General features: G+C 33.6%; 1 protein-coding gene across 1 annotated transcript; it reads right to left on the bottom strand.

Moving 5' to 3' along the window:
• Positions 1 to 353: 353 nt before the first annotated feature.
• On the bottom strand, positions 354 to 24,963 carry LOC123698392 (synaptotagmin-4). Its single transcript, XM_045645000.1, has 10 exons — positions 24,767 to 24,963; positions 9,055 to 9,180; positions 8,379 to 8,536; positions 7,103 to 7,266; positions 4,007 to 4,141; positions 3,527 to 3,640; positions 2,949 to 3,060; positions 2,299 to 2,426; positions 1,589 to 1,781; positions 354 to 897 (listed from the first exon to the last, which is right to left on the bottom strand). Exons 1-10 carry the CDS (start codon positions 24,813 to 24,815, stop codon positions 781 to 783), a joined length of 1,296 nt encoding a protein of 431 aa, XP_045500956.1. The 5' UTR covers positions 24,816 to 24,963; the 3' UTR covers positions 354 to 780.
• Positions 24,964 to 25,495: the final 532 nt, after the last annotated feature.

The raw sequence follows: 25,495 nt of genomic DNA, 5'->3' as shown, positions 1-25,495 counted from the left end.
TAACTATACCACAAACCGTTGTACGCACGAAAATGGCATTCCCGGAGCGGTTATAATCGCATGATCTTTCATATACACACTTTCTTTTAGCAGTTAGGATTTCATTGCCGTGTAGCTAATTTAAACATAGCTTTCCGCACGCAATTTAATAATAGGTCTAGGTTAGTTGAAAGTATTTTATACGCGGCGCAGGGGCGTAGCTACCGCCGTATCTGCCGTATCAATTATACGGGGCCCCCGCGCCAAGGGGGCCCCCAACGTGCGCTTTTGTGAGAAATCTTTACCCTTCCTAAGGGCCCCCAAACAAATTTTTATACGGGGCCCCGCCAAGGCACGCTACGCTTCTGACGCGGCGTTTAGGTAATGGGCATAACTGTTATACTGGTATTAAATGTTTAGTATATTTCGTGCGATGCTCCAAAAATGGGCAGACATGTTGTTGTGAAATTGCTAGCAGAGCAGAGCTCTTTGACAAAACGACTTCATGTAGGTATCAGAATGTTATGTGAGTTCTGAAAAAGTATTGATTAGTTCACTCTATAATTTGAATTTTTCTCATAACGCTTCAATATACGTTGTTCTTATAGATTTCAATTTTAATACCGTTGTTAAATCACTTTCTTCTGACCGAGAAGGACCGCTGCATATGAGCAGTTATTCGGTGTTAAATCGGTAAGGTGTTTTACGAGTTTAGAGCCTAACTAAAACAAAAGACTGCATAGACTCAAGTAGTTATTTGGCGTACATAAGACTGTAATCTGTATGTTAGTGGTAAGTGGTCTACTCCTTCAGTTTGTGCCAGTCAGCGATCTGCCGTCGCGGCGCGGCCTGCACCTCGCGCCAGTGGTGCCGCGCGCTGCCCGTGCCGTTCGCGCCCAGCTCCACGCGACCGATCACCTGTGATAACAGCAAATATTACATTATGTTAACTATATCTATTATCTACACTAATATTATAAAGAGGAAAACTTTGTTTGTTTGTTTGTAATGAATAGGCTCATAAACTACTGGACCGATTTTAAAAATTCTTTCACCATTCGAAAGCTACATTATCCATGAGTAATATAGGCATATAGGCATATATATATATATATATATATATAAGACCAACAGGAGCGGAGCCATGCGGGTGAAACCGCGCGGCACAGCTAGTTTTTAGTAAAATAAAATATTATTTATCTTTATCAACAAACAATTGTTTTATTAATGTGAATTAAAATAATCTTAATGGGAATGAATGGAAGGATGTGGGTGTTGTTGCTTTTGTTTTTAAAAGTTTGTGAAGCTTAGAAAATGGTATCTAAAGGGCGGCACTATCTCATCTGAGCTAAATGCTTTCGTGTCAAATCCGTTAAAATATCGTTAATTTGAATGTTCATTTTAACAATTTCTCATCCCATCAGCTTCTTATAAAACGTCTAACAACAATACCCTTCAATCTGTCAACATACCAAGTTCCAATCACATATGAGTAAATAATTTACAAATACAAAGTTTCATACAGCATGGTTTTAATGGTCGAACAAATCGTTATCTTAAACATGCATAGACTTCAAAGTACAAATAAAAAATAAGCTACAGCTCATACCTCATTCTTGGTGACCCTGTCCCAGTCCAGCACGAGCAGCTCGAGCGACACGTGGTCGAGCGTGGCGTTGGGCGCGGCGGGCACCTCGAACACGAACGACTCGTTGAACACCGGGTTCAGGGTACGCTTCTTCACGTGTGTCTTCTTCTTGGCGATGCGCTGCCCGTTGTAGAGCAGGTACATCTTTACGTACCTGTGCATTGATTTGTAGATTTTAACTACTTATAGAGGCTCTTTTATTGTTGCTATTATATTATTGCTATTGTTGTGTGGTGGTAATCTATAATATAAAAATGTGTTGGTAAGCGCATAACTTGAGAACGGCTGAACCGATTTCGTTAATTCTTTTTTCATTATATTCTTTGAAGTACGAGGATGGTTCTTATGTAGAGACGTAAATATGTACCACGGGCGAAGCCGGGGCGGACTGCTAGTATTAAATACAACTGATTATATCCAATTTGTCATTTTCAAATGTTAGATACCATCAAGATATTATAAGGAACCTAATGTAAAAAATGCCATTGTATTTTTATCAAAAACAATTTAAACCCAGTAATATTGCAATTTGTTTAGGAATTTTGGAATTTAGGGCAGTAATATTTTCAAAAACCCTTTTACGTGTAGTTTTAACACGTTTTCCAACAGCTCAGCGCTAAAATCCATCATAATGTGTCCAAATAAAACATTCAGTTCAAGTATCAACTTACGGATCAGCCAAACCAGTGACGTCCATCTTGGGCAGGTTGCGTGCCTTGAGCAGCACGACGGTGAGCCGCGCGGCGGCCGGCTGCCAGCACAGCGACACCAGCACTTCGCCGCGCCCCACGCTGCGCATCTGCCGGCACAGTCACGGCTGATGATTACTTATCGATTGTGTATTATGCGGAAGAAGGGCTCTCCCTATTTTTACACAAAAGCTTGCGGAAACTTCTTGCAGTGTTAGGAAAAAGGTGTTTCATTAAATAACGTGTAAAAATCAATTCTCGCCGTATAGAATTTTGTTAATTTCAAAATTGATAGGTTTGGTGGTTAACTGGTTGTATTTGAAAGGTTACTATCACATTGAAACAATTTATTACGTAAACTTAAAATTAAAGTACCTATACCACAGAATATACTATAATAGTACAACTATACTTTATAAAATACTAGCTGCTCCTCGCGGTTTCACCCCCGTGGCTAGACTCCTGTTAGTCGTAGCGTGATGATACATACCTTCCTCGATAAATGGGCTATCTAACACTGAAAGAATTTTTCAAATCGGACCAGTAGTTCCTGAGATTAGCGCGTTCAAACAAACAAACAAACTCTTCAGCTTTATAATATTAGTAAAGATTAGTAAAATCATTTGATCTACCTTCAAGCTGCGAGGTTGGATTTCACGGCAGAGCGCCATGGCCTCACCACTCTGCAGCTGCAGGTTCGAGAGCGGGGACACTACTTCACCGATTATTTCATCACGGGAGTATCTGGAAATATATCCTTAGTAAATAAATAGTTCAAGTAGACAAGGGTTTGTGGTTACAATCAATTTAGTTAAATTTACACGAAACACAATATCCCATCTTCTCATGGTTGGTATTTGTTAACTGCTACTTTCTATCTAATATATAAAAATCAATGCCACTTTTCGTTGTAATTCCATAACTCGAGAACGGCTGAACCGATTTCGATAATTCTTTTTTTATTATATTCCTTGAAGTACGAGGATGGTTCTTATGTAGAGAAAACGTTAATATGTACCACGGGCGAAGCCGGGGCGGACCGCTAGTCTTCTATAACTATTCAACCATTTGACAGAAAAAGAAAAACAAAACAAAAATCGTTGTGACCGGTTTCATACCTTCTGAAAATGATGTTCAGCTTACTGTGTAAAAGTAAACGTAAAAAGTGTTATAAAGGCTATCAGCTAATATATTGGCTCTTCTAACTCACCTGTCAAAGCTAAGCACCACAAAGTGGAGGGTGATACCAGTCAGCTGGTGCGGCGCGATGCCGTAGAAAGTGAAGTCTTCATCGTACACTGGGCAGCGGGTCTTGCGGACAACCCTTTGAAAAGTACTCTTGTTAATACAGTGTTGCAACTATCTTTTACGATAGACAAAGTTACACATAAATTGTTCTCATCAAAATTAAGAAGTAGGTATCTAAGAAGCAGCGCTTAAACTAAATACTTCTTAGTCCATTTTTTGTTAATATGCTCTTTCATTGAATCATCGATATACACTATCATTAATTCTTTTAATTGAAATAGGTTGTAATACTTTGTATCACGTCACGATCCTATTTATATTTGCAATCATAATATTATCGTTTCTTTTATTCTTAAACAATTTCAATAAAAAGTTAACCAACATCATTACATAACATTAACGTGTCCAGTTCTTCGGCAATTTAATAATCTAAGATCCTTACCTAGTTTTGACCTTATGCTGTTTATCAGGCAGCAGCTGCAGCTTCACATAAGGGTCGGGACCAGCGGGCTCACGACCTGGCAGATTCTGGCAGGACACCACAGACACCACCAACGCACTCTTCTCGTTTTCATACCTGACAGAACAATCATTTTCTTGTTACGGTGCATTTACATCAAACGAGCGACAGCTCATTCTAACCCCACTATGACAAAATATTTTAGTGTAAACAGGCGTAGAGCTCGAAAGAATGCTCTTGCTCTTGCTCTAGCTTTCTATTCGTTTGATGTAAATGCACCGTCTGATAAAATATGTTTAGACAATACCACTAATATTATGGCGGTATTATTATGCTATCTAACTAAGAAATGAATAGTACGTATTGTGATGGAACAGCTGTAAATTCAAAGTAATCATGTTTATGTATACTGATTTCATCGCCATCGTTGTACCCAAAAATGTATTTAAGGCTAGGAACAGCTTTGTAAAATCCCTCTATAATTAAATACTTTAATTGCTGTAGAATAGACAAAAATTTATGATCAAAACAAAAACGATTCATTATCAAGATAACAATTGATGTGACCCAAGACAACCTAGATTTGTTCTAGCTCCATATAAGACGGTAAATAGGTTAAATCACAGTATGTTGTATGTTCTGTCGTGGAAAGAGCCTTGTGTAAAGCTGTATGACTCATGGTCACTACATTTTGTATAGGTACTTACCCATTATAGTAAAGTTAGTAAGAAAATATCATGAGTAGGTAACTAGGGTTGCGTGATGGTTTACAATTTGACCTAGACTCATATTGTAATAAAATTGCGTGGCAATATTATGGATTAGCGTATCAAAATAAACCGTTTTCAATCAATTCTCGTCAGATATTTTTAACCAACTTCAAAAGAGGAGGCGAAGAAGACTTTTTTGCTTACACGAGTATTTTTTTGAAACTTAACTCTGCATAAAACAGCTATAATTGAGTTATAGACAGAACATCATAAAATTTAATTTCACTCGAATACCATTTACCTCAGTAAGCAGTAAACCGATATAAAATATAACATTAAATCAACGGTTCATTTATTGGATGACAGAGTTTATGGCGAAGTTACTACGTCCGAATGGAGTCGTAAATTTATCGGCCGAGACCTTCCTGAAGGTCATTAATGATCTCTATCTATTTACGACGCGTCAGGGTTCCGTTTACACGCACTTTTAGTGTGCTTTTAGTATATCCGGTGTTGGTCACCTACATCGATTGGTTACTAGAACACGTCACGCGACGTGAGAATATGAAAGTTACACAAGTATAGTTTGTCTTCTGAGTTCTGTTACAGAATTGTTAAATAGCATTCAGCGTAGACATTTTTATCGAAGAATATATTGATATTCACAAAAAATTACACCAAGTTAATATTAGGAATTTGCCTCAACTTGCAATTATGCAATTACCTATCTTGATAATATTACAATTAAATTCATTTAAATCGGGATGGGAACCTTGAAACCTTAAAAGAAATGAATTAGGAAACGTACTTTAATACGTTTGCTGGTCTTGCTTCATTAAAAAATAGGCATGTTTTAAATTTGCAAGTCTAGTTACACACGCTCACGCTATATCCTATTTCATACAGCTAAGCTTTGTTGCGCTTTCCAATACCGGAATCAATAACTTCCGACTATTCGTTGACCTTTTCCCGCAGCAAACATATGTATACGAAACAACAAGCAGTGAAATTCCACCCATATGTTACTCAAGAACAAGTTGTTGATCAATCAATGCAAAATTATCTAATATTATAATACTTATTACTAGCTGTCCCGACAAACGTTCTGCCACTCTTATCACTTAGGTATGATGTAAAATAGATGTTGGTTAATTCTCAGATCTACCTAACAGGCACTCAAAATTTCATGAGAATCGGTCCAGCCATTTCGGAGGAGTGGTTACTAATATTGACACGAGAATTGTATATGTATAAAGACGATGTGAATTTTATATGTATAATGTGACGCTAAATGGACGTTGATACCTATATATTTACCTCACCCCGGGCGGCGGGGTGTGCAAGTATTGATTTCCTAGTCTTATAATAACGCATATGTATGGATTAAATTGGATTTAGCTATGTGTTGATCACGATTTTCCGTGTGAGGGAATTGATTTGATAATTGCAATTTCATGGTATCCTTTGTGGTAATGTTAGGTATAAATTAAAAAGGGTAAATAGCATACAAATGCATTATATTTTAATCTATTCTATATAATATTAAAATTAAAAATGAATCTCAAAATGTGTTGGTAAGCGCATAACTCGAGAACGGGTGATTTTTTTCGTTTTCGCTAAGTTATTCTTTTTTTATCGATTATTATTATTCAAGAAGTACGAGGATGGTTCTTATGGAGGAAGAACGTAAAAATGTACCACGGGTGAAACCGGGGCGAACCGCTTGTTTAATACAAACATGACAAAAGAATAAAGTGTACAATTCAAATTAGAATCTTTTTTAAAATTCGCACTAAAAAAAATATCGTTTTCTTCACGTTTTCTTGTTATTTTATTCCTTTCTATAACATTAATAATATTTATTTAAGTATTCAATATGATGAATACTTGTCTACTCTGCAAACAAGACATTGATATTATTCTTGTTATCTCGGAGAAACTTGTAAGCTTTTTCATAACTTTAAATCTCTTGAATTAGGAAAGTACCAATTGTTTCAAGACTTTCTAAAAGGAGACTTTACAAACAAATCTTGAGTTTGCGTTAATGTATAATGTCAAAAGGATACTACTAACTTTTTTATTGAAAGCCGAATTGAATCTATTTTAAACTCATGTTTTTTCCAATTTAACCTCAACTGCACAAACCACAAGTTATTGTAATGCAATCATTATTTTATGAAGAAGGTAAAAAAAAACAAAAAAAATTTAACACAATTTTTTTATACGTATATGCTTTAAACTTTATTTTTGTATCAGATTATAAAATCTAAACAGACTCTCATCCAAATGTTTTTGTATAATACGTCACAAGCACAGTATACCTGAATTCCAATTCCATAATAAAGTTTTAAGTGCTATGTTCACTTACCGCAACTTAAAATGCAGATCACCAAGCTTGCCATCATTGGTCTCAGGCTCCAGAGGCTTGACCTTCTCAGTAGCGTGGACATCGGCCAGTTCCTTGCTGAGCGGTGCGGGCTCGGAGGGCGCGATGGGAGCGGTCGGCGAGTGAGGGCTGTTGCCTCCAGATGGCTGGAGATATAGGTTTTGTTAAGGATTTCTTAGTTAAATGTTGAAGATACGTGTTCAAATAAATGGAGGATGCTAAATTATTAAGTATTTGACGATTGAGGAGTGAAATCTTGTTGATAAATAAATGTTTGAGTTAAGGTCACAGTTTCGCAGTATTAAGTAATACTTAATAATATTTTATAAGGTCTTGTGATAGTTTGTGATAGAATTCTTGATGTTAATGCCATAAATACTAAATTGACCTATCTGATTGATGGTGATAAGTTATAATGAATTTCGTTTATGCTAATGTTGTAAATGTATCTATCTAAAATTATATCCCGTTCGTATATTAATCTGAAGAGAACCTCGTCTGACAAAATATTGTATTAACCAAAGAAATATTAAGACTATAGTCTAGAATCTAGATTAATATCGCAGCAGCAAAATTAATTAAAGTTAAATCCAGCTTCTATACAATAATACAATGTACATTATTGCTTTACAAACTTTAATGAAATACTTGTTCTGACAGGCGGCAGTTACTTTAATATCTATTTTATTATATACCGTGTACTGTTTTACCGACATTGCATAGGAATAAAATTTACTTTCTTTTCTATTTTAATTGATGTACTTGAATTATTTTCAATATTCAGCCGCATCGTTGGCTATTCTTCATTTTCAATGCACACCACAATGGCAATTTAAATATAAAGTTAGGCTCTTGATGAAAGAGTTGATTAATCTAGTTGGCTCCAACGTAAGGACCTCGTTTGAGAGTTCCAAAAGAAGCTTCCATTAATTTTGTACCACTACAGATATCTGACTTGGCTAGCGTGGCGGATTTCAGGCTGACGGTGAATATACATCAAATGAGCAAATGCTTATTCTAACCCTATTAATTATTATGTTAAATTCTTTAAGTGTAAGTAAGTAAACAGGCGTGTAGACTGTAGAGCATAACTTCGTTATTATTAGTGCGTTCGAAAAGATTCTATGCAATGTTCTAATGTTCGTTTGATGTAAATGCATCGTTACGGGAGGCCCGTGTCCCAGCAGTGGAAACACAATAGGCTGATGATGATGTTGACAGGTATCTATGTAGTGGTTCAAAACGTGATGACACTCACCGGATTTGCAGGGGTCTGCGGCTGCGGCGGCGCTGGCGCGGGTGCGGTGGGCGACGGCGACTTGCGCAAGTAGTGCGTGGCGGAGCCTGGCGAGCGCACAGCCGTGGCGCGTCGGGGAGGCTGGAACACGAGCGCCTTGTCCGGTCCACGTTTGCCGCCTGTGTTCAATTTAAAATAAATACCTAAGGCAAACGGATGATATACCAATTTGCAATTGTGACAACGGGTCAGGTAATCCGTTACTACAAATTAGAACAATCTTCTATTCAAACTTTATGCGTGAACAATTATTCGAACTTAAAATAAAAATAATAAGAGAGTATGAGTAATATTTATCTAATTAGTGACATAAAACAACGGAGGTCATTTATTACTGAAGAATTATAGGCATGTAACATGGTTGGAACTTGGATGTAAAGAGGACAATTCAAAATTCACGAAAAAAATTCCATCCGAGGTGTCAAGGGGCAACCGGATGGTACGAAATTCCTTTCTTAATGACAGACAGAAAAACACGCGCACACCGCCTTACAAAGTTACAATTATAGCAAAACGGCTTACAAAGTTACAATTATAGCAAAAATTGTCAAAATTACAACTTTTGGTCTTAATTCCGTCAAGCCCCCTTTTACAACGCGCGATATGGAACTTCGTTCCAAAAACACTTGTAACTTACCGAGCTTATGAGCAAGCGAGTGACGCCTGCGCGCCACCCAGCAGGCGACGGCGGCGAGGATGATGGCCAGCAGAGCGGCCGCACCCACGACCAGCACCCAGAACGTCGCGCTGTGCCATTCGCCGGCTGCAACAAAATATAAATAAGTATGATTGGTAATAGTCTAAGATCCGGCTGCAGGATTAGTGCGTTCATCGGTTTTTTGCTGAAAACCGAATTTTTATGTATATTTATAATTAGGAGAATATATATCGACTAGGTTGCCAGTCAAAATTTGGCCGCAAGCATGTTTAATTAAAATTTTTCTAATCGATTTTTGGGAAAAAAATTCGTTCACTTGTTTTTTGAATAAAATGTAGTCTACATCACGGCAAATGATATAAAGATTCAAAAAAATCACGGTTGCCGCTTTTCACCTGGCCGCAACATCTTGGCAGCCTGGTGCAAACAGGTATGATTTCGATTCATTTTTACGTTCATAACGTACATTTATGAATCATATATCAAATTAAAGCTAATTTTTTTCTATTTATTATCATATATGGTTGCCTAATTAAATCCGGCTGCAAATAAGGGTTGCCGGCTGTTAAAAATTATAAATATTTACGCCTATTAGTACACCGACGCATTCTTTTTATGTATATTTATAATTAGGAGAATATATATCGACTAGGTTGCCAGTCAAAATTTGGCCGCAAGCATGTTTAATTAAAATTTTTCTAATCGATTTTTGGGAAAAAAATTCGTTCACTTGTTTTTTGAATAAAATGTAGTCTACATCACGGCAAATGATATAAAGATTCTAAAAAATCACGGTTGCCGCTTTTCACCTGGCCGCAACATCTTGGCAGCCTGGTGCAAACAGGTATGATTTCGATTCATTTTTACGTTCATAACGTACATTTATGAATCATATATCAAATTAAAGCTAATTTTTTTCTATTTATTATCATATATGGTTGCCTAATTAAATCCGGCCGCAAATAAGGGTTGCCGGCTGTTAAAGATGTTGAATATTTAAGGTTGAGTGAAAGAAAATATGTCGTCCTTTTCAAAATGACAAATTTAAAAAGTAATATTGATTTAATATAATTAACAGCCGATCCTCTCTTTTTCTCGTTGTTTCGCTGCCGCACGCGAATGCGTCGGTGTACTAATAGGCGTAAATATTTATAATTTTTAACAGCCGGCAACCCTTATTTGCGGCCGGATTTAATTAGGCAACCATATATGATAATAAATAGAAAAAAATTAGCTTTAATTTGATATATGATTCATAAATGTACGTTATGAACGTAAAAATGAATCGAAATCATACCTGTTTGCACCAGGCTGCCAAGATGTTGCGGCCAGGTGAAAAGCGGCAACCGTGATTTTTTTGAATCTTTATATCATTTGCCGTGATGTAGACTACATTTTATTCAAAAAACAAGTGAACGAATTTTTTTCCCAAAAATCGATTAGAAAAATTTTAATTAAACATGCTTGCGGCCAAATTTTGACTGGCAACCTAGTCGATATATATTCTCCTAATTATAAATATACATAAAAATTCGGTTTTCAGCAAAAAACCGATGAACGCACTAATCCTGCAGCCGGATCTCGTACTATAAAGAACAATGGAAAATCCGAACGTCGATGAATAATTAAAACTGAAATTATATATTATTATATTTATTAAGCTTTTTCGGATTAAATTACGAGCTACGTATAGGTGCTCCGTAATGTTATTTTTTATTCATGGTATGAATTAAATACGTGCTTATTTTTAACCTACAACGATCTTTTATCAGGAAATGGTATTATGTAGAGTAGACTGTAGAGACTTATTTTAGGAATAGGTAGCATACCTATTGTTGTTCACTTGAGTGAACAAAACGTAAGATTTTACAGTTCTGAAAATTGGTCCACGCTTATGCATTTTTCGCTTGAAAAGAAACAAAAGACACTTGTATTTATTTCACTGTTGCACTGCTGCTTTACCTACAGATGCCGTTTGTCCTACATTTTCTTATAATATTTTCTATTAGTTTTCCATAACCATATTAACAAATCATATTCTATAATGGAGTGTGTCACTTCTTGTGATGTCTTTCGCAATTACTACTTCATGTATTAAACGCCAGAAACGAACTTTATATAGTACTAGTGGTCCGCCCCAGCTTCGCCCGTGGTACATATTTCGCAATAAAAGGTAGCCTATGTCCTTTCTCGGGTATCAAAATATCTCCATACCAAATTTCATGCAAATTGGTTCAGTAGTTTAGGCGTGATTGAGTAACAGACAGACAGACAGAGTTACTTTCGCATTTATAATATTAAGTATGGATTAATAACGTTTATATTATTTATGTATGTTCTACATAGGTAACACATATTTGTATAAATAAAACCTACCTACATGTGTTCTTAAAATATATCACAATAAGATAGGCTCACTAGCCTGGAAACCACCCACTTCATGTTTTGCACCTGTATTTCAGATTTCAAGACGTAGGTTTCTTTACTACCTACACATCTATTTTAATCAATATTACATGCCAAAGTGGAGCATGGAAAATTTTACATTATGAAATCATTATGAGCTTTGAAGCCGCGTTTTATATTATAATTTGAGATATAAAACTGATGACTTATAATTAAGAAATCGACCATAATGAAAGCGTAATGAAACCTTTCAAACGATATGTTTAAACAAAACATGATATTTTATCAAAAAATAAATACACGACATAACTAAAGAAAATAATGAAATTCATGGTTCATAAGTTCCTTTATAAACAAAGAACTTTTTGTTGTTTGCTTTGACATATCAAGGTTCATAAAGCGCAAATTCGCCGGCTCACCCGAAACTTCTAGTAAATACAGCCGACCTACATTTGCCCGGAGAAGGTTCCGACACAAAATGTACATAAAGCAGCCAATACGGGTATATTACCTTCATTACAGAATTCGCGGTGTCACGGTATGTATGACGAGTTTCAATAAGCCAGCCAATGTCGAATATTTTGATGTCTCCTTTCGTTTGATGCCACCCTGGTACTAAGGTTTCATGTAAAGGTCGCGAATATCGTAAAGGTGAAAACCATCAGTATGATATTTATAATTTTCTATTACATAGAGATTCTTGATTAAGGTTCTGCGCAGTTTTTCTAAGTAATGTTTTAAGCTTTAACGGAGCAGATCTCTGAGAAACATTGTAATTAATGAAATTACCAATAGTTTCAAGCTTCAGCCTACTTTTCATTACATTTGCTCTAAATTGAAACGAAAATTAAATTACATTAATATTAAAAAAAGAAAACATTGTAACAAGGCAACACATAAACCTATAAAGTTCATATGCATGCTCAAATAATAACCCCTCTTTGATAAATATCCATCCTATCTAAAGGGCAGAAGCCTTGCAACAATAAGGCTCAAATCTTTCCATTTAAAGAGACAAAGTAAGTAGAAACAAAGCCTGCGGCGAAATAGAGATGAAATTGAATTCATAACCTAAATATTTCAGTCTTTGATAATAAATAGGGCTCCAACGGGTCGCCATTGGAGCGCTTCCATTGTATTCTAGAATTTATAACTAGCTTTTCCCGTTAATTTATTTCTCACATTTGGCCAGCACTGCATTCATTTTGCTATAACAATAATAATTGGGTGTTATTCATACGCAGAATGCAGTTTATACCTAAATATCATAGTGTTTTTGTTAAAATTGTAACTTATTTGATTAATTAATATATTCAACAATTTTATTGCTTTTTGAGTATTTTTAGTATAACTATGCGCTACAATAGTAAAACAGACGAGAAATATTTACCTGTTATAATCATATTATTCATTAATTTTATATTATTATTAGATAGGTAAGTATAAGAAGGTTTTTATGTATCTAATAATTTTATTTAACTTGTTCTATTTCACTGCGAAATGAAATTCATTTCACAATTGCAGAAAGGTTCATTAAAAATTTAATGGACTATATTCGCAAGTGGTATCTCTGTTTAAAATTTAAATCATATTTAAATGATAAAGTTTTATCTGAATTTTATTCAACTGTTGCTTCTTCAATTATCTGAAACTAGCTGCGTCGCTCGGTTTCACACACGAAAGCTCGCGGGTCACTAAATGATATTTTTCTTTATTATCTACATATTAAGCTATATCACTGTAAATTATCATCAAAATCCGTTACGTGTTTTAGGCGTGAAGAAGAGGCAGACACATAGATCGACAGACAGTTACTTTCGCATTTATAGTATTTGTAGGGACAACACTTTACAAAATAATGAACAAGATAATAAGCAAAATTGAATTTACTCTAAGCTTTCTCTTAGTTTAATTAATCGAGACAGAAATGAAATGAACTGAAAAAATGAACAGGCCGGCATGAGCTCACCCTTAACCTTAGCTAAATAATTAGCAAAACCTACTGTAATACAATATAATTAAAACCGATTTGTAAGCGAAGCCTTACTGAAGTAAGTAAACAATCGATTACATAATATTATATACGAACAAAACCTTATACATGAGGATATGCGTGACTGTTAACAAAATAATCAATTGATTTACAATAAATAGATTTGACTGATTTCATATTAACTATATATTCATAATGTTTTTTATTGTTTTTGGACCGTATTTTTCGAATAATAAGTAATATGACAGCAGCAAAACTAGGTTAAAATGTTCAACTTTATCCAACGCAAATATTAAAACCGTTTAGCTTCATAAATAGAATCGCATTGCAAAAGATCCTTAGAGACTGTAGTGTCGCCCTAAACAGTAATCCTCAATTTATGGCAATTCCCGGGAACGTAATAAATAAAGAACTCCATAAACGTCGAGCGAAATATAAATACTTGTAGTGTAAGGTCGGCCATGTTTACGTAAATGTCAGAATTTCTTGAATGTCAGTGAGAAAGTAGTAAGGGAAGCACGTTACTCGGTATAACATTCTACACGTGATTGTCACGTGGTCCTTGTTATTCCCTGTTTAGTTAGGATGGTTATGATCGGTGCGGGATTAACCTTTGACCCCTGGGTTTGCGTAATGAGGCGTGCAAGGTATAAGTAGGTATAAGTCTGGAAAGTTTCACAAAGAAGTGATTATGTGATGATATCCTAGTGTTATCCTTGATATTTTACTTTTTTTTCAAAAATAATTAATAATATGGTTGTATTTAATTAATACAACAAGCAATATATTGCACGAAAAGCATTATTGCGACTGCTGTTTAGTCTCTATATTTTCAGCATAAGAGCTTACAGCATTTTACTAAATCAACCTCAACAAAGAGTTTTACAGTTAGGTCTATAAAGTGACAGTAATTCTATCTGTAGAGAAGCCAAGAAACACAATAAAATCGATAAGTCCGCTGGTTTATAGGTCGGCGATGCACTGATAATAATTCTTTCAGTGACCCATTTCGGCGGCAGCAGCTTTGGTCACTGTTAAAAATAGTATTTTTCATCGAATACTACACCGATGTTCAATATTCAATTCGGTATAGGTGTATGATATGTTTTGATTGAATTAAAAGCTCGAATTTTTGGTTGAAAATAGAAAGGCCTAAAAATTACAATGGCCTCACAAATGTATAGAATATCCTATAAACTATAAAATAATTTATTATTGCATCTCATATACAAGCAACCTTTAATCAACCCTTAAAGAAAATAGCAATCTTTTTGAATTCATTTATATTTCAATTTGAAATCGAATGTTTACAAGTACATTACTATAACTACGGTTTTTGTTATGATATAATATTTTCACCCTTATGTCACAGTCGAAAAGAAGAACATGACACAATTTGAATTTTGATCATCACATTTTACAATAAGCTTGCTTATCCGTAAAACAACCGTTTACGCCACAGTGAAACCGACCCTTTTTCAGATAAAGTAAAACACGAAACAGTCGTGTTTAAAGATAACCTTGAACGATAATACCGAATAAATACTTTTTTTTTAAACCGCCTTTGAACTTATCTTTAAAAGAGAAAATAAAATGAGAGTAGCGTTGATAAACACGATAAAATAAAAGTAGAGTTTACCCCACCCACAGCTATTTGTACGGTCAATTAAAAATAAATGCAGCTGTCAGAGACGTACGTCACGTGGTACATACACGTGTATGGAGGAATCTAATCGTTTCATCAACTAGTGTACACGTGTATTTAGTTAGTATGTTAGTGAGTTAGTATGTGAGTGAGTTAGTACGTAAGAGCATTAGTACGTAAGTGAGTTGTTCGTTAGTCTATGAGTATGATATTACGCAGGTAAATTTCATAAGAACTTTACAGATAATTTTTTATAAGTAGGAGATTAGCTAAATGTATCGTTAGATAGAGTCTCGTATTAGTTGGGATAAAAACCCTTTCCAGAACAGAGATAGACATAAAAGCCCGTCTCCCTTAAGTGGTATTGAGCAGACACATTTATTTCAGACTGTTTCGCTAATTGATTTTTCTTTATGGAAAAGTAGGTATGTGATTAGCTAAAGACATATTATGTTTTGTATTTGGTGTATTGTTCGATGGATGCAAGGACCTCTGGTTACACACGCTTTTCAGTGTCAAAGCTATGATTGTGTCACTTTATTATTGGTCAGGTAATTTCTGAATTGATTTGGGTTTAGAGAGAATACATTTAAAACTAATTAATTTGAGTTTATTATCCAAGGTTTCACAGATAACAATTTCATTTTCTTCTAAGAAATAAGTACCTAATTTGACATAAAGAAAATAAGGTACGCCTTTACAAACATCGAAATAGATTTGATTAAAATTCAACAGCAACAGACTCTATCTAATAAAGATTTGTTTAGTGCGATTGTTTGACCTCCAACTGTCTCTACGTACCTTGTTTGACCCTTTAAAAAGGGTGACACATTACCTAAAGCTTTGTGTATCAGTAAGAAGTCAAAATTATAAAATGACGAAAATTTTTAGTATAGCAGTCAGCAGTTTCAATTATAACATAGATAAATTAGTATGTATTAATCCAGAGTATCCAGATCTTTTTATTTATTTTTGCTTTGCACGATCATTTTCCGATGAAAAAGTTATTAATATTCATCAAGACTTTTAAACTCATGAGTGTGGAAAGCAGTTTAACACCTATAAGTATTCCTTTAGTGAATTTTAAATTGATATTTACTGGTATAATAATTTATATTGTGTTATGTGAATAATAAATAATACCTTATAGATTTTAACATCAAACAAGCAATTTTCACTTGAAAGAGATATTGCTTTGTGTAAAGTTATATAAGATGAAAAGTATTTTTCCTTTTGTAGCTATTTTTAGTGGGAAAAAAAGGAAGCCACAGAATAATCAAAATAATTAATTAAGCTTTATTTTCACAAATAAACAAGCAATGTTATTTAGACGAGTTTACTTTGGTAATTAAATGGCGTAGGATGAGTTACAGTTACGTAAGTCAAGTGCACATGGCGCCTTCATCACAAACACTCGATGACATTTAGAATTATTGATTGTGCCGAAAATACATATATGCTATCATCGTAATGATATACCTATAACATTATTACCATAGGTAATGGTGTTCCTATGGTGGGGAAATTAATATTGAATACCATTGACCATTCCTTACCAATATTGTTTATGTTTGGTCTGTTCTTTCGACTGTGACAAAAAATCTTTCGTCTGTGACAGAAAGATTATTCTGTTATTTTTTAAAAGTTTAATATTTATTAAAATCGAAATAGCAATCGTATGCTCCTCTCTAAGTTATTATTCCTATCGATATTTTTTAAAGGAAACCATGTGAATGCATGTCAATAATCCAAGAGAATTATTGTTTTTGTTGCTTACGCCACCAGTTTGTTTTATTTGTAGGTATTTATTATTTTTACATCACTTTCGCTTCTCTTCTAACCGTTTATATGAGAGTGCTGAATATGACGAGTTTTGTTTCTTAATAAATAAAACTTTGTGTTAATTAACAAGTTTTTATATACGAGCTTAATGTCATACAACGACTTTCAAAACAATTCCGCTCATTATTTCATAATTAATTTTACTTTTGGTGACTTCCTACGGTTTCTTATTATATTCGACCATTCATTATATAATAAACATCAAAGTGGAAAGAAATGTACATTACTTTACCTGAAAATCGATTTTGTTGCGATGTTAGCGATGCGCTACGTCACAATTATTTTGTATCTATCTAATGTTTGCTATTAATAATTATTAATTCACTTTACTAATTGATTTAGACTTTAAATAAATAACCTTATCATTAGACTCTTCTTAGAGCCCTTTAAATCTATACATATAATAAAATCGTAGGAAAGTCAAAACTGTACATTGAATATTTTTTTAAAAGAATACCTGGGCCGTGATCTATAATCGATATAGAAGCCAAAAACATAGTTTTTAGAATTTTTGTCTGTTTGTCTGTTTGTCTGTTTGTCTGTTTGTCTGTATGTTTGTCCGAGCTAATCTCGAAAAGTACTGCATAGATTGACTTCAAATTTTGCATGAATATTACTAACAGGTCGGGTGAGGCTATAGGCTACATATTATCAAGCTATCATCTACGGGGGAGGAGCTGTGAACCTTTATTTTTCTTACGTATTCCGTGTATTACGACAGCGTACAATCTAAAGACTCATGTTTAAATGTTGGTTTCGAGTAAGCCATGCTATTATCTAGCTTTACAAAATAAAAACTATGTCATTTACGTAATTTGGGCAGAGAAACAGTTTAATGAATTTAGTAGTATAAAGACAAATTAGAAACAGCGCCATCTATTAAATGTTATAAAAATCAAATCAATTTACACGTTAACTATTGGAAATTAATAATCAAATGACGCATATATAAATGTTGTTTGACAATATCTAGATTGACACTATAAAAATTATGCCATTTAAGTAACTTGGGAAGAGAAACATAGCTTAAAGAATGTAAGTTGTATAATGTTAATTTTGTAACAGCGCCATCTATGAGATTTCGTAAAAATCAAATCAATTTACATGTTAACACTACTGAACACAATGTTAAAAATTAATAATTTAAATATAATTATGTTATTTATTTATTTAACTCTTTAACCCATATCTTCAGTTCCCTATAAGATATATTTCGTGTAAATAATAAACTACATTTTTTTTAAAGTGAGGGTACTTAGATGTTTATTATTTTAAGTAAAAATAGACACCATTATCTACAGTTAATCTAATGATTGTGTTCCAAAGAGTATAATAATATATTGTTGTGTTCATTAGTTACAATTTTTAAAATCTTCGTGTTTTATAAATTTACTAGCTTACCGCCCGCGGCTTCGTCCGCTTTGTCTAAAACCTAATAAATTATGTACTAAAACCTTCCTCTTGAATCAGTCTATCTATTAAAAAAACCGCATCAAAATCTGTTGCGAAGTTTTAAAGATTTAAGCATACAAAGGGACATAGGGACATAGGGACACAGAAAGCGACTTTTTTATACTATGTAGTGATATTTATAAAGCAATTGAATGCCATAAAACCAAAAATATCAAATGCAATCTTCGTGTTTTGTGAATTTTCACCATCATGCGTTCCCACAAAAGGTAAGTTGTTACTTACAGGTATTTATTGAAATGAAATGAAATGAATGATTCTTTTATTATTTTGAGGTGCATTGGGAACAGAAGTTTTTGATAAAATTTTATTTGTAAGTACTTAGCTTTTTTTATAGATTTACAGTTAACTTTTGATTTTTTTATTCAATGCTAATAAAATTATATCGCCTTTGGAAGTCGATTTCTGCTGATATTTTTACTACACCACTTGAAAATTGATGATTTGATGATAAAGACAGTAGCAGCGAGGATTAAGTGGAAATTAGTAATCATCCGCTTCGTCAATTTTTGACTGAAGTTAATGTCCAACGTCCAATGGTTCAATCATTGGAAGTATCGCAGGAAATTTTGGAGGATATTTTTCAGGAAGGAGAGGAGGGGCAGCCAACCACATATCAAACTACTACGTTTTAGTACCGAAAAAAATGTTATTGCCAAATGAAACGTAAATTTTGCACTCACAACTTTACAAGTAATGTTTTTATTTTGCGGTTATCTGATTATAATATTAATCGTTATGGCTATCGACGTACCGACCGTACTGGGATCAGAGTAGGTACATGATATACAGTTCATCATCCAGGATTGCTTAGAGCATTTTCACACTGAAAAAGATGTTTTCTTTGAATCGTAGTTGCTTCATTTATTTATTTTTAATCATTTTAAATAATATGTTTTATATTTTATAAATATATCATTTTCATTATTTAAGTAGATAAAATAAATTATGTTACGGTTTTATAAGAAAACACATTATATTTGTTAGGCGACTTGTTAGGCGAGGTGATTTCTTCCAGGCAAAAGAAATCATCTTCAGGATGGAATCATCCTGGATCATCTTCAGAATCATCTTCAGAATCATCTTCAGAATCATCTTCTGAATCATCTTCAGGATGGAATCATCATCATGGATCCAGATGGGGGTCAAGTGACGCGGGCCACGTACCACAAACATGCTTAGTTTGTGGTATCGAGCGCGAAAGATAGTCATCGTGTTTTTAGTAAAGTTACTATGTAAACTAACGTAATTTAATACTTAGGTACATATTCTATAATGGTGTGCTCAAACTGTTAATCTACATTTAATTTAGATTATTATTTGATACTAAGTAATGTAGAATTTAAACCACATTCATGTTTTCTTCAGATTTTAAGATTTTCTTATCAGAGTGTTCAATTTTAATGTAGTTAAATTTTATAAGAGACAATAATTAAGAAAATTTTAAAATAAAGTGTCACGTATTTTTTTTAAACAACGAATGACGAAAAACGACCTAATCGCGGACGAAGTCGCGGGCAACAGCTAGTAAAGAAATAAAACTACGGGAAATAAAATGTGTAACCTGAGCTGTTACTATACCTATTTTATATGATTACTAGCTTTCCACCCGCGGCTTCTTCCGCACAGTCAAAGAAAAACCCGCATGTACTATGCGGGTTTAAACCCGCATAGTACCCGTTCCCGTGGGATTTCCGGGATAAAACCTATCCTATGTCCCGGGGTAAAGAGTAGCCTATGTCCTTTCTCGGGTATCAAAATATCTCTATACCAAATTTCATGCAAATTGGTTCAGTAGTTAAGGCGTGATTGAGTAACAGACAGACAGAGTTACTTTCGCATTTATAATATTAGTATGGATTATTAACTAATGGATATGTGCGCTCATTTTATGAAAATTACGAAGATGGCAGCTGATGGAAACGTTTATTAATTATATAAATTGTTCGTTCAAGCTCGATATTAATCGCAAATTAATGAAACGACAATTTTCATTGGGCGGAAAAGATGTTGATGGACAAGGTTAATAATTTAAAGGTATTCTTATTGAATATGAAAACTCAATGTAGTTGCCAAAGCTTATAACGTAATTCATAATATAGGTTTATAAAATATGTAGGTACTAAACTTATTAGTTTAGTACGTAATGTTTTATTATTATAAAACATTATTAGGTAGATATATTAAAGTCGCAACATATTAACGTCGTCTGTTGTAAATATGTACGTAGTTACTATATCATAAAATGGAAGGAATAAGTATTAAAAATGATATCCAACTAAATATTGTAACAGAATCTTAAAGCTATGACTGCGGGGAGTCTCTCTGCAATAACAACTTTTAACTAATTCAGTCGGCCTAGCTCACGTACTGTCTAGCTTAAATAAAAATATGTCTAAAATGTTTCATTTTCTCTTGTTTTATTATCAAATAAATATTCCATTTATATCTTGTTTTCATTTAAGAGTAAAAAATGAAATTTATTTCCACGATAAAAATATAAAGAGACGTGAATTTCAAATATTAATTTCGAAGCGAATAGCGATGTAGTTACTTGAATTACTGCGTAATAAGGTTCGACGGGGCGCGCTACAATACCGTCTTGAAATTGATATAATTTTGTAGCATATAACAATATCATAATAACATCAATGTTCTTATAGGTAATACATGTTCTTGTAGTAGTTATAAGTTTCCGTATATAATATTTAGTTTACTCTTTGAGAGAGAGTAAAAAACGAGAAAAAAATGTCGTCATGATTATTGATTTCAATAAATAGGTGCATTTCAATTGAAAGCCTTTGCGATGACATACGTAGATAATATTATTCGTAATTTAATAAATAATAGTTAAAATTATATTTTATGTTAAGGTTATAACTATACTTTTTCCGATACCAATACCGATAAAGTTTTATTAAAAATAATATAAGATCATTAAAAAAACATACATCAAGAAAATCCAAATATTTTATTTTATGCAAGTACATACCTAAGACATCTTACAGCAGTCTACAAATAATTGGATAGCATTCAACAACCAGCAAAATTGATGCTTGAACCTAACGATATAAATTGAATGCTTGTAAAAATGTGACCAAAAAATTCCAGACGAAATTTCTAGAAACTCTTTATCCTTTTAAGCCTATAATCTCGTGTAATCATGATTTATACAGTCGGGGTTAATAAATTCGAGGTTTATGTTAATTCTTTACCTGCTGAAGTTTAAATTTGATTTTATAATCATTACAAATTACAATCAAGGTCAGGTTTCACAACATACTGATGTCTTTAAACAATAACTAACTATCCTATTCCCAACTTGTAGAATAAATTTTTCATATTATGTCTATTATTTCATTGTCATTTACATATAATAACATATAATATATATCACAAATATCATAACAAAGTAGGTACCTAAACGTAATGTATTCATTATTGTAATACTATTGTCTATTGATTAAAATCCTACAAGTTCTCATGATAAAGACCGACAGGTCAACGATCAGGCATAATAACGTAATACTATTAGTGATTTTTTCCATGACAGTGATTTAATAGCCTTCTTAACATAATCGAAGCCTGTTAAGGCCATCGAACTAATGAAGTATCTACTTAGGTTAAACAATATAAAGTATGATGATAATACAGAAAAACAAAGAACACTCGGGACTGCCGCGGTAAAGCTATTGCATAGCATGCCTTCAAGCCACACCTCCGAGCCCGTCGGAGTGGGGAGCGTGAGGTTCTTTCGTTATGGAATTTCTCGATTCGGTCCCCGCGCTCAAGGCCCGCGATAGAAGCTATGCAATAGCTTAAAAATATTATTAAGACTTATTACTTTATGAGGTTGTGACTTGCGCGTTAAAGTCTCAAATAACAAACACTTATAAACAGAATATTATCATCTAAATTCTTGAAAAATCTGTGAACCGTCAACCGACCGTATTAAAAATGTATATGAGAGATATCATTTCAAGAACATCATGCTATCTCAATATGTTTATAGCAAGATAAAGGGATGCGTGAAAATGCTTTTAGCATAAAAATACAGTCTGAGCATTAAATTAAAATAGCTGGAGGGCTTCCGAGCGCGAGGGCTCCTCTCTAAAGAGTTCTTCATTCCACTCTGAGTTTGTAGGAAAATGTTGCAGACTAAACTATGTTAATCTTCCTTTTAAAATATATGATGTATCTCTAGACTAGGGACAAAATTAATGTTAGATATGAAGTCATACTTACCTATAATATTATTTCTCTTAAAGAGACTGCTTAATTAATTCTTATGTTGATGTCTGATGATACCAGATGTCTGATGTATTACAGAACATTGTTGGATTATTTTCTCTTTGATTTTTTTACAAATTAGCACACCTTTTTACGTGTTATCACTTTATTTGTTTGCAAACCATTAACGTGGAACACCCAAGTGTCATTCTATCCGACTGCTTCAGTAATCCCATTTTTTGTCGCCATCCCATCATTTCCATCCCATCCGGTCTATAATGGTTGGGAAACTAATATCGCTTCAAAATGCGCCTGGTTATACTAATAGTTTATATAAAGATACCAATATTTATTATAAGTACCTACTCTGAAATAAGTTCTAACTTCGAATGTTAAAGTCACATATGTTACAAGATTTTATAGGTTATAATAAATTTTACAGTGGCCGTAAAAGAGGTACCTAGTTTAAAACAGAACATGCTAGGAGCTTGTGTGACATCTAATATCTTTCTAGTTTGAATTCAATTCAACTGGCATAAAATATGCTCTTTTTTTGCAATGGAAACGAAAATGACATAATATAAAGCAAGTGTGATCTTTACTCTAAAACATCAATCAAGGTCTTTAAATTTCGCAATGATTGATGTAAGTATTTAATGTAATGTATGTTCTGAAATTAGTGCATGAGAAGTCAATTTTGTTTCGATAACCTATCAATAATGCTGGTACATTTTAGCTTATCAGATTGGTATCAATGTGCTGTGAATGTAGTTATATAATGTTTAAGCGATAATTTGAGTGCCAAAAATATGGACAGCCTCGTTATATGAAATTATAATTACCTATCTATTTTCAGAAGATTCTAGAAAATTTTGAATTTATTACAGAAAATACGTAGAGTATGTAATACGTAGAGCTTTTGTGAAAATATATTTTAATCGATATTAACTATATTGTATCTAGCCTCTAATTATAGTATTTTCCTTGTCCATTTGATTCTACCCTTAAAGCTCCAAAAGCTTTAACTTGAGATCATTTGCTCAAAACTCTCTATAGAGATGTATAAAGGATAGAGGTGTGTGACAAAACATTAGATAAAAGCTTATAAAAGCTTCGACTTTTATTGACGTCTAGACAGTAACACAATGGTTTCTCTTGGGTTTCTCGCTAATGTGTCATTAGCCATGCATTCTCTACGTGTAACATGACGCAATATGCCTGTACTCTATGACAAGCTGAAAGACTTCCAAAACCATTTTTGAAACTAGCTTCTCTTTGTTAATGGCTCCAGTAACTAGCTTTTATCTGCGTCAATGTGAATGGGTAAAACGTTTTAGTACAGGAATACTGAAGCTTTGTAAGGGAGAAAGAAATTATAAAATTGTTTTAAGATGGGTAAAAACTTACGATATCTTGTGAAATAATATAATGATGTTGGTACCTGTTTCTAAATAGTAATCGTACCTTTATGCCATGTAAAAGTTTATTTTTCCTATATCTCAATTTAAGAAACCAAAAAAATAGTTATATTGAAGCTTTAACTGATTTGTTAAAACAGTTATTGAGCATTATTATTGTATAGTCGTACCCTCTCTATAATAGAGATATCGGCGCATTAATTTTTTTTATGAGTTTCTTTCAAGAGGAGAACTACAATTATTTCTTTGTTATCAGCTTGTTATTAACGAAAACATCGTATTAATAAATAAATATGACTCATATTTCTAGTATATCAAAATGTATCCCTATGACGTCGCAATTGATTCTAAGCCTAACCGTAGATATGAAGCATTCAAAAAATCTTCAATTTAATAATAATAACTTGCATTTGGTTCAATCTACGCAGTTATTACCTGTCGATATTATACATACAGACCCAATGTATTAATTTATAAAACATATATGTATAACAAATACAAAACCTTACCATTACTTGCTACGTAGTAGAAAACAACATCAATAAACCTTCATAGCTCCATACCTCATCTCTATCGAATTGCGCGTCATTTTCCTCAACAATCACAAAGTACCCTCGCCTTAAATGCTTTTAACATTAATCAAGTTAGCAATTGATTCTAGAGGTCCTTGGAATCTTTTGTACTTACAGGATTCAACCGGTGTTATGTCCGGACCTTCTGCTGCCAGCATCTTCATCGTGATAGCCCCTGGTAGGACACTGCTTGAAACCGACACCTTGAATAATTTAAAGAACGGATAACCGAAAAAAGGAGCCGTCAGGACACTAGAGCGAAAGTACGACCCAACAGGCTGTCGTCGGTACTGCACTATTGATCATAACGAGCGGTTGTTGGGCGCAAGCGTAGAACGCAGGTACCCACGCATGCGCCATCTTCTCCACACCATACACCACCGGAAGAACGTCATTTGACATGTGACAGGGCAGTTTCCGGTCCCCATTCAAGTTCTAATGACGTATTTAGGGGTTTATTTAGGCGTCTGGTGGGAGCTTAATTGAAGTTTTATGATTTCTTCATTAATTGAATTTAACTGTTAGGCCCATCCCAACTGTATGCTATAAACGTTCTATTAATTTGTTCTGACCTTACTCTTTAGTACGCCTACAATCTTCTTAGAAAATTGCCTCCATTTATTTTATTAATGGTTCAAAAGAAAATCTAAAGTATGGCTTTCCAATATGCTCTTATTTTAAATTAACTACTTAGTCGTAGGTAACCGTCGTCGTTAGGTTAGACTTCTAAAGAGTAAGCAATTAATATATTATAATACATATATTATGCTAATATAAATATTGCAATGAATATTTTTATAGAGCAGAAATAAAAACGCTTTAGTACAGAGAAATGTTTATTTAT

The sequence above is a fragment of the Colias croceus genome, chromosome 16, assembly GCF_905220415.1.
Source record: "Colias croceus chromosome 16, ilColCroc2.1".
Taxonomy (NCBI): domain Eukaryota; kingdom Metazoa; phylum Arthropoda; class Insecta; order Lepidoptera; family Pieridae; genus Colias; species Colias croceus.
The sequence above is the reverse complement of the archived record's forward strand: the minus strand, read 5'-3'. Positions and strand labels throughout refer to the sequence as shown.

What these genes read in the sequence shown, in the direction of transcription:
- LOC123698392 (XM_045645000.1), bottom strand. Translation starts at nt 24,815, where the DNA reads ATGAAGATGCTGGCAGCAGAAGGTCCGGACATAACACCGGTTGAATCC. An exon ending in CATAACACCGGTTGAATCCT is followed by an intron (nt 9,181 to 24,766) that starts GTAAGTACAAAA and finishes ATTTTGTTGCAG; the next exon opens with CCGGCGAATGGCACAGCGCG. An exon ending in GTGGTGCTTAGCTTTGACAG is followed by an intron (nt 3,061 to 3,526) that starts GTGAGTTAGAAG and finishes ATATATTTCCAG; the next exon opens with ATACTCCCGTGATGAAATAA.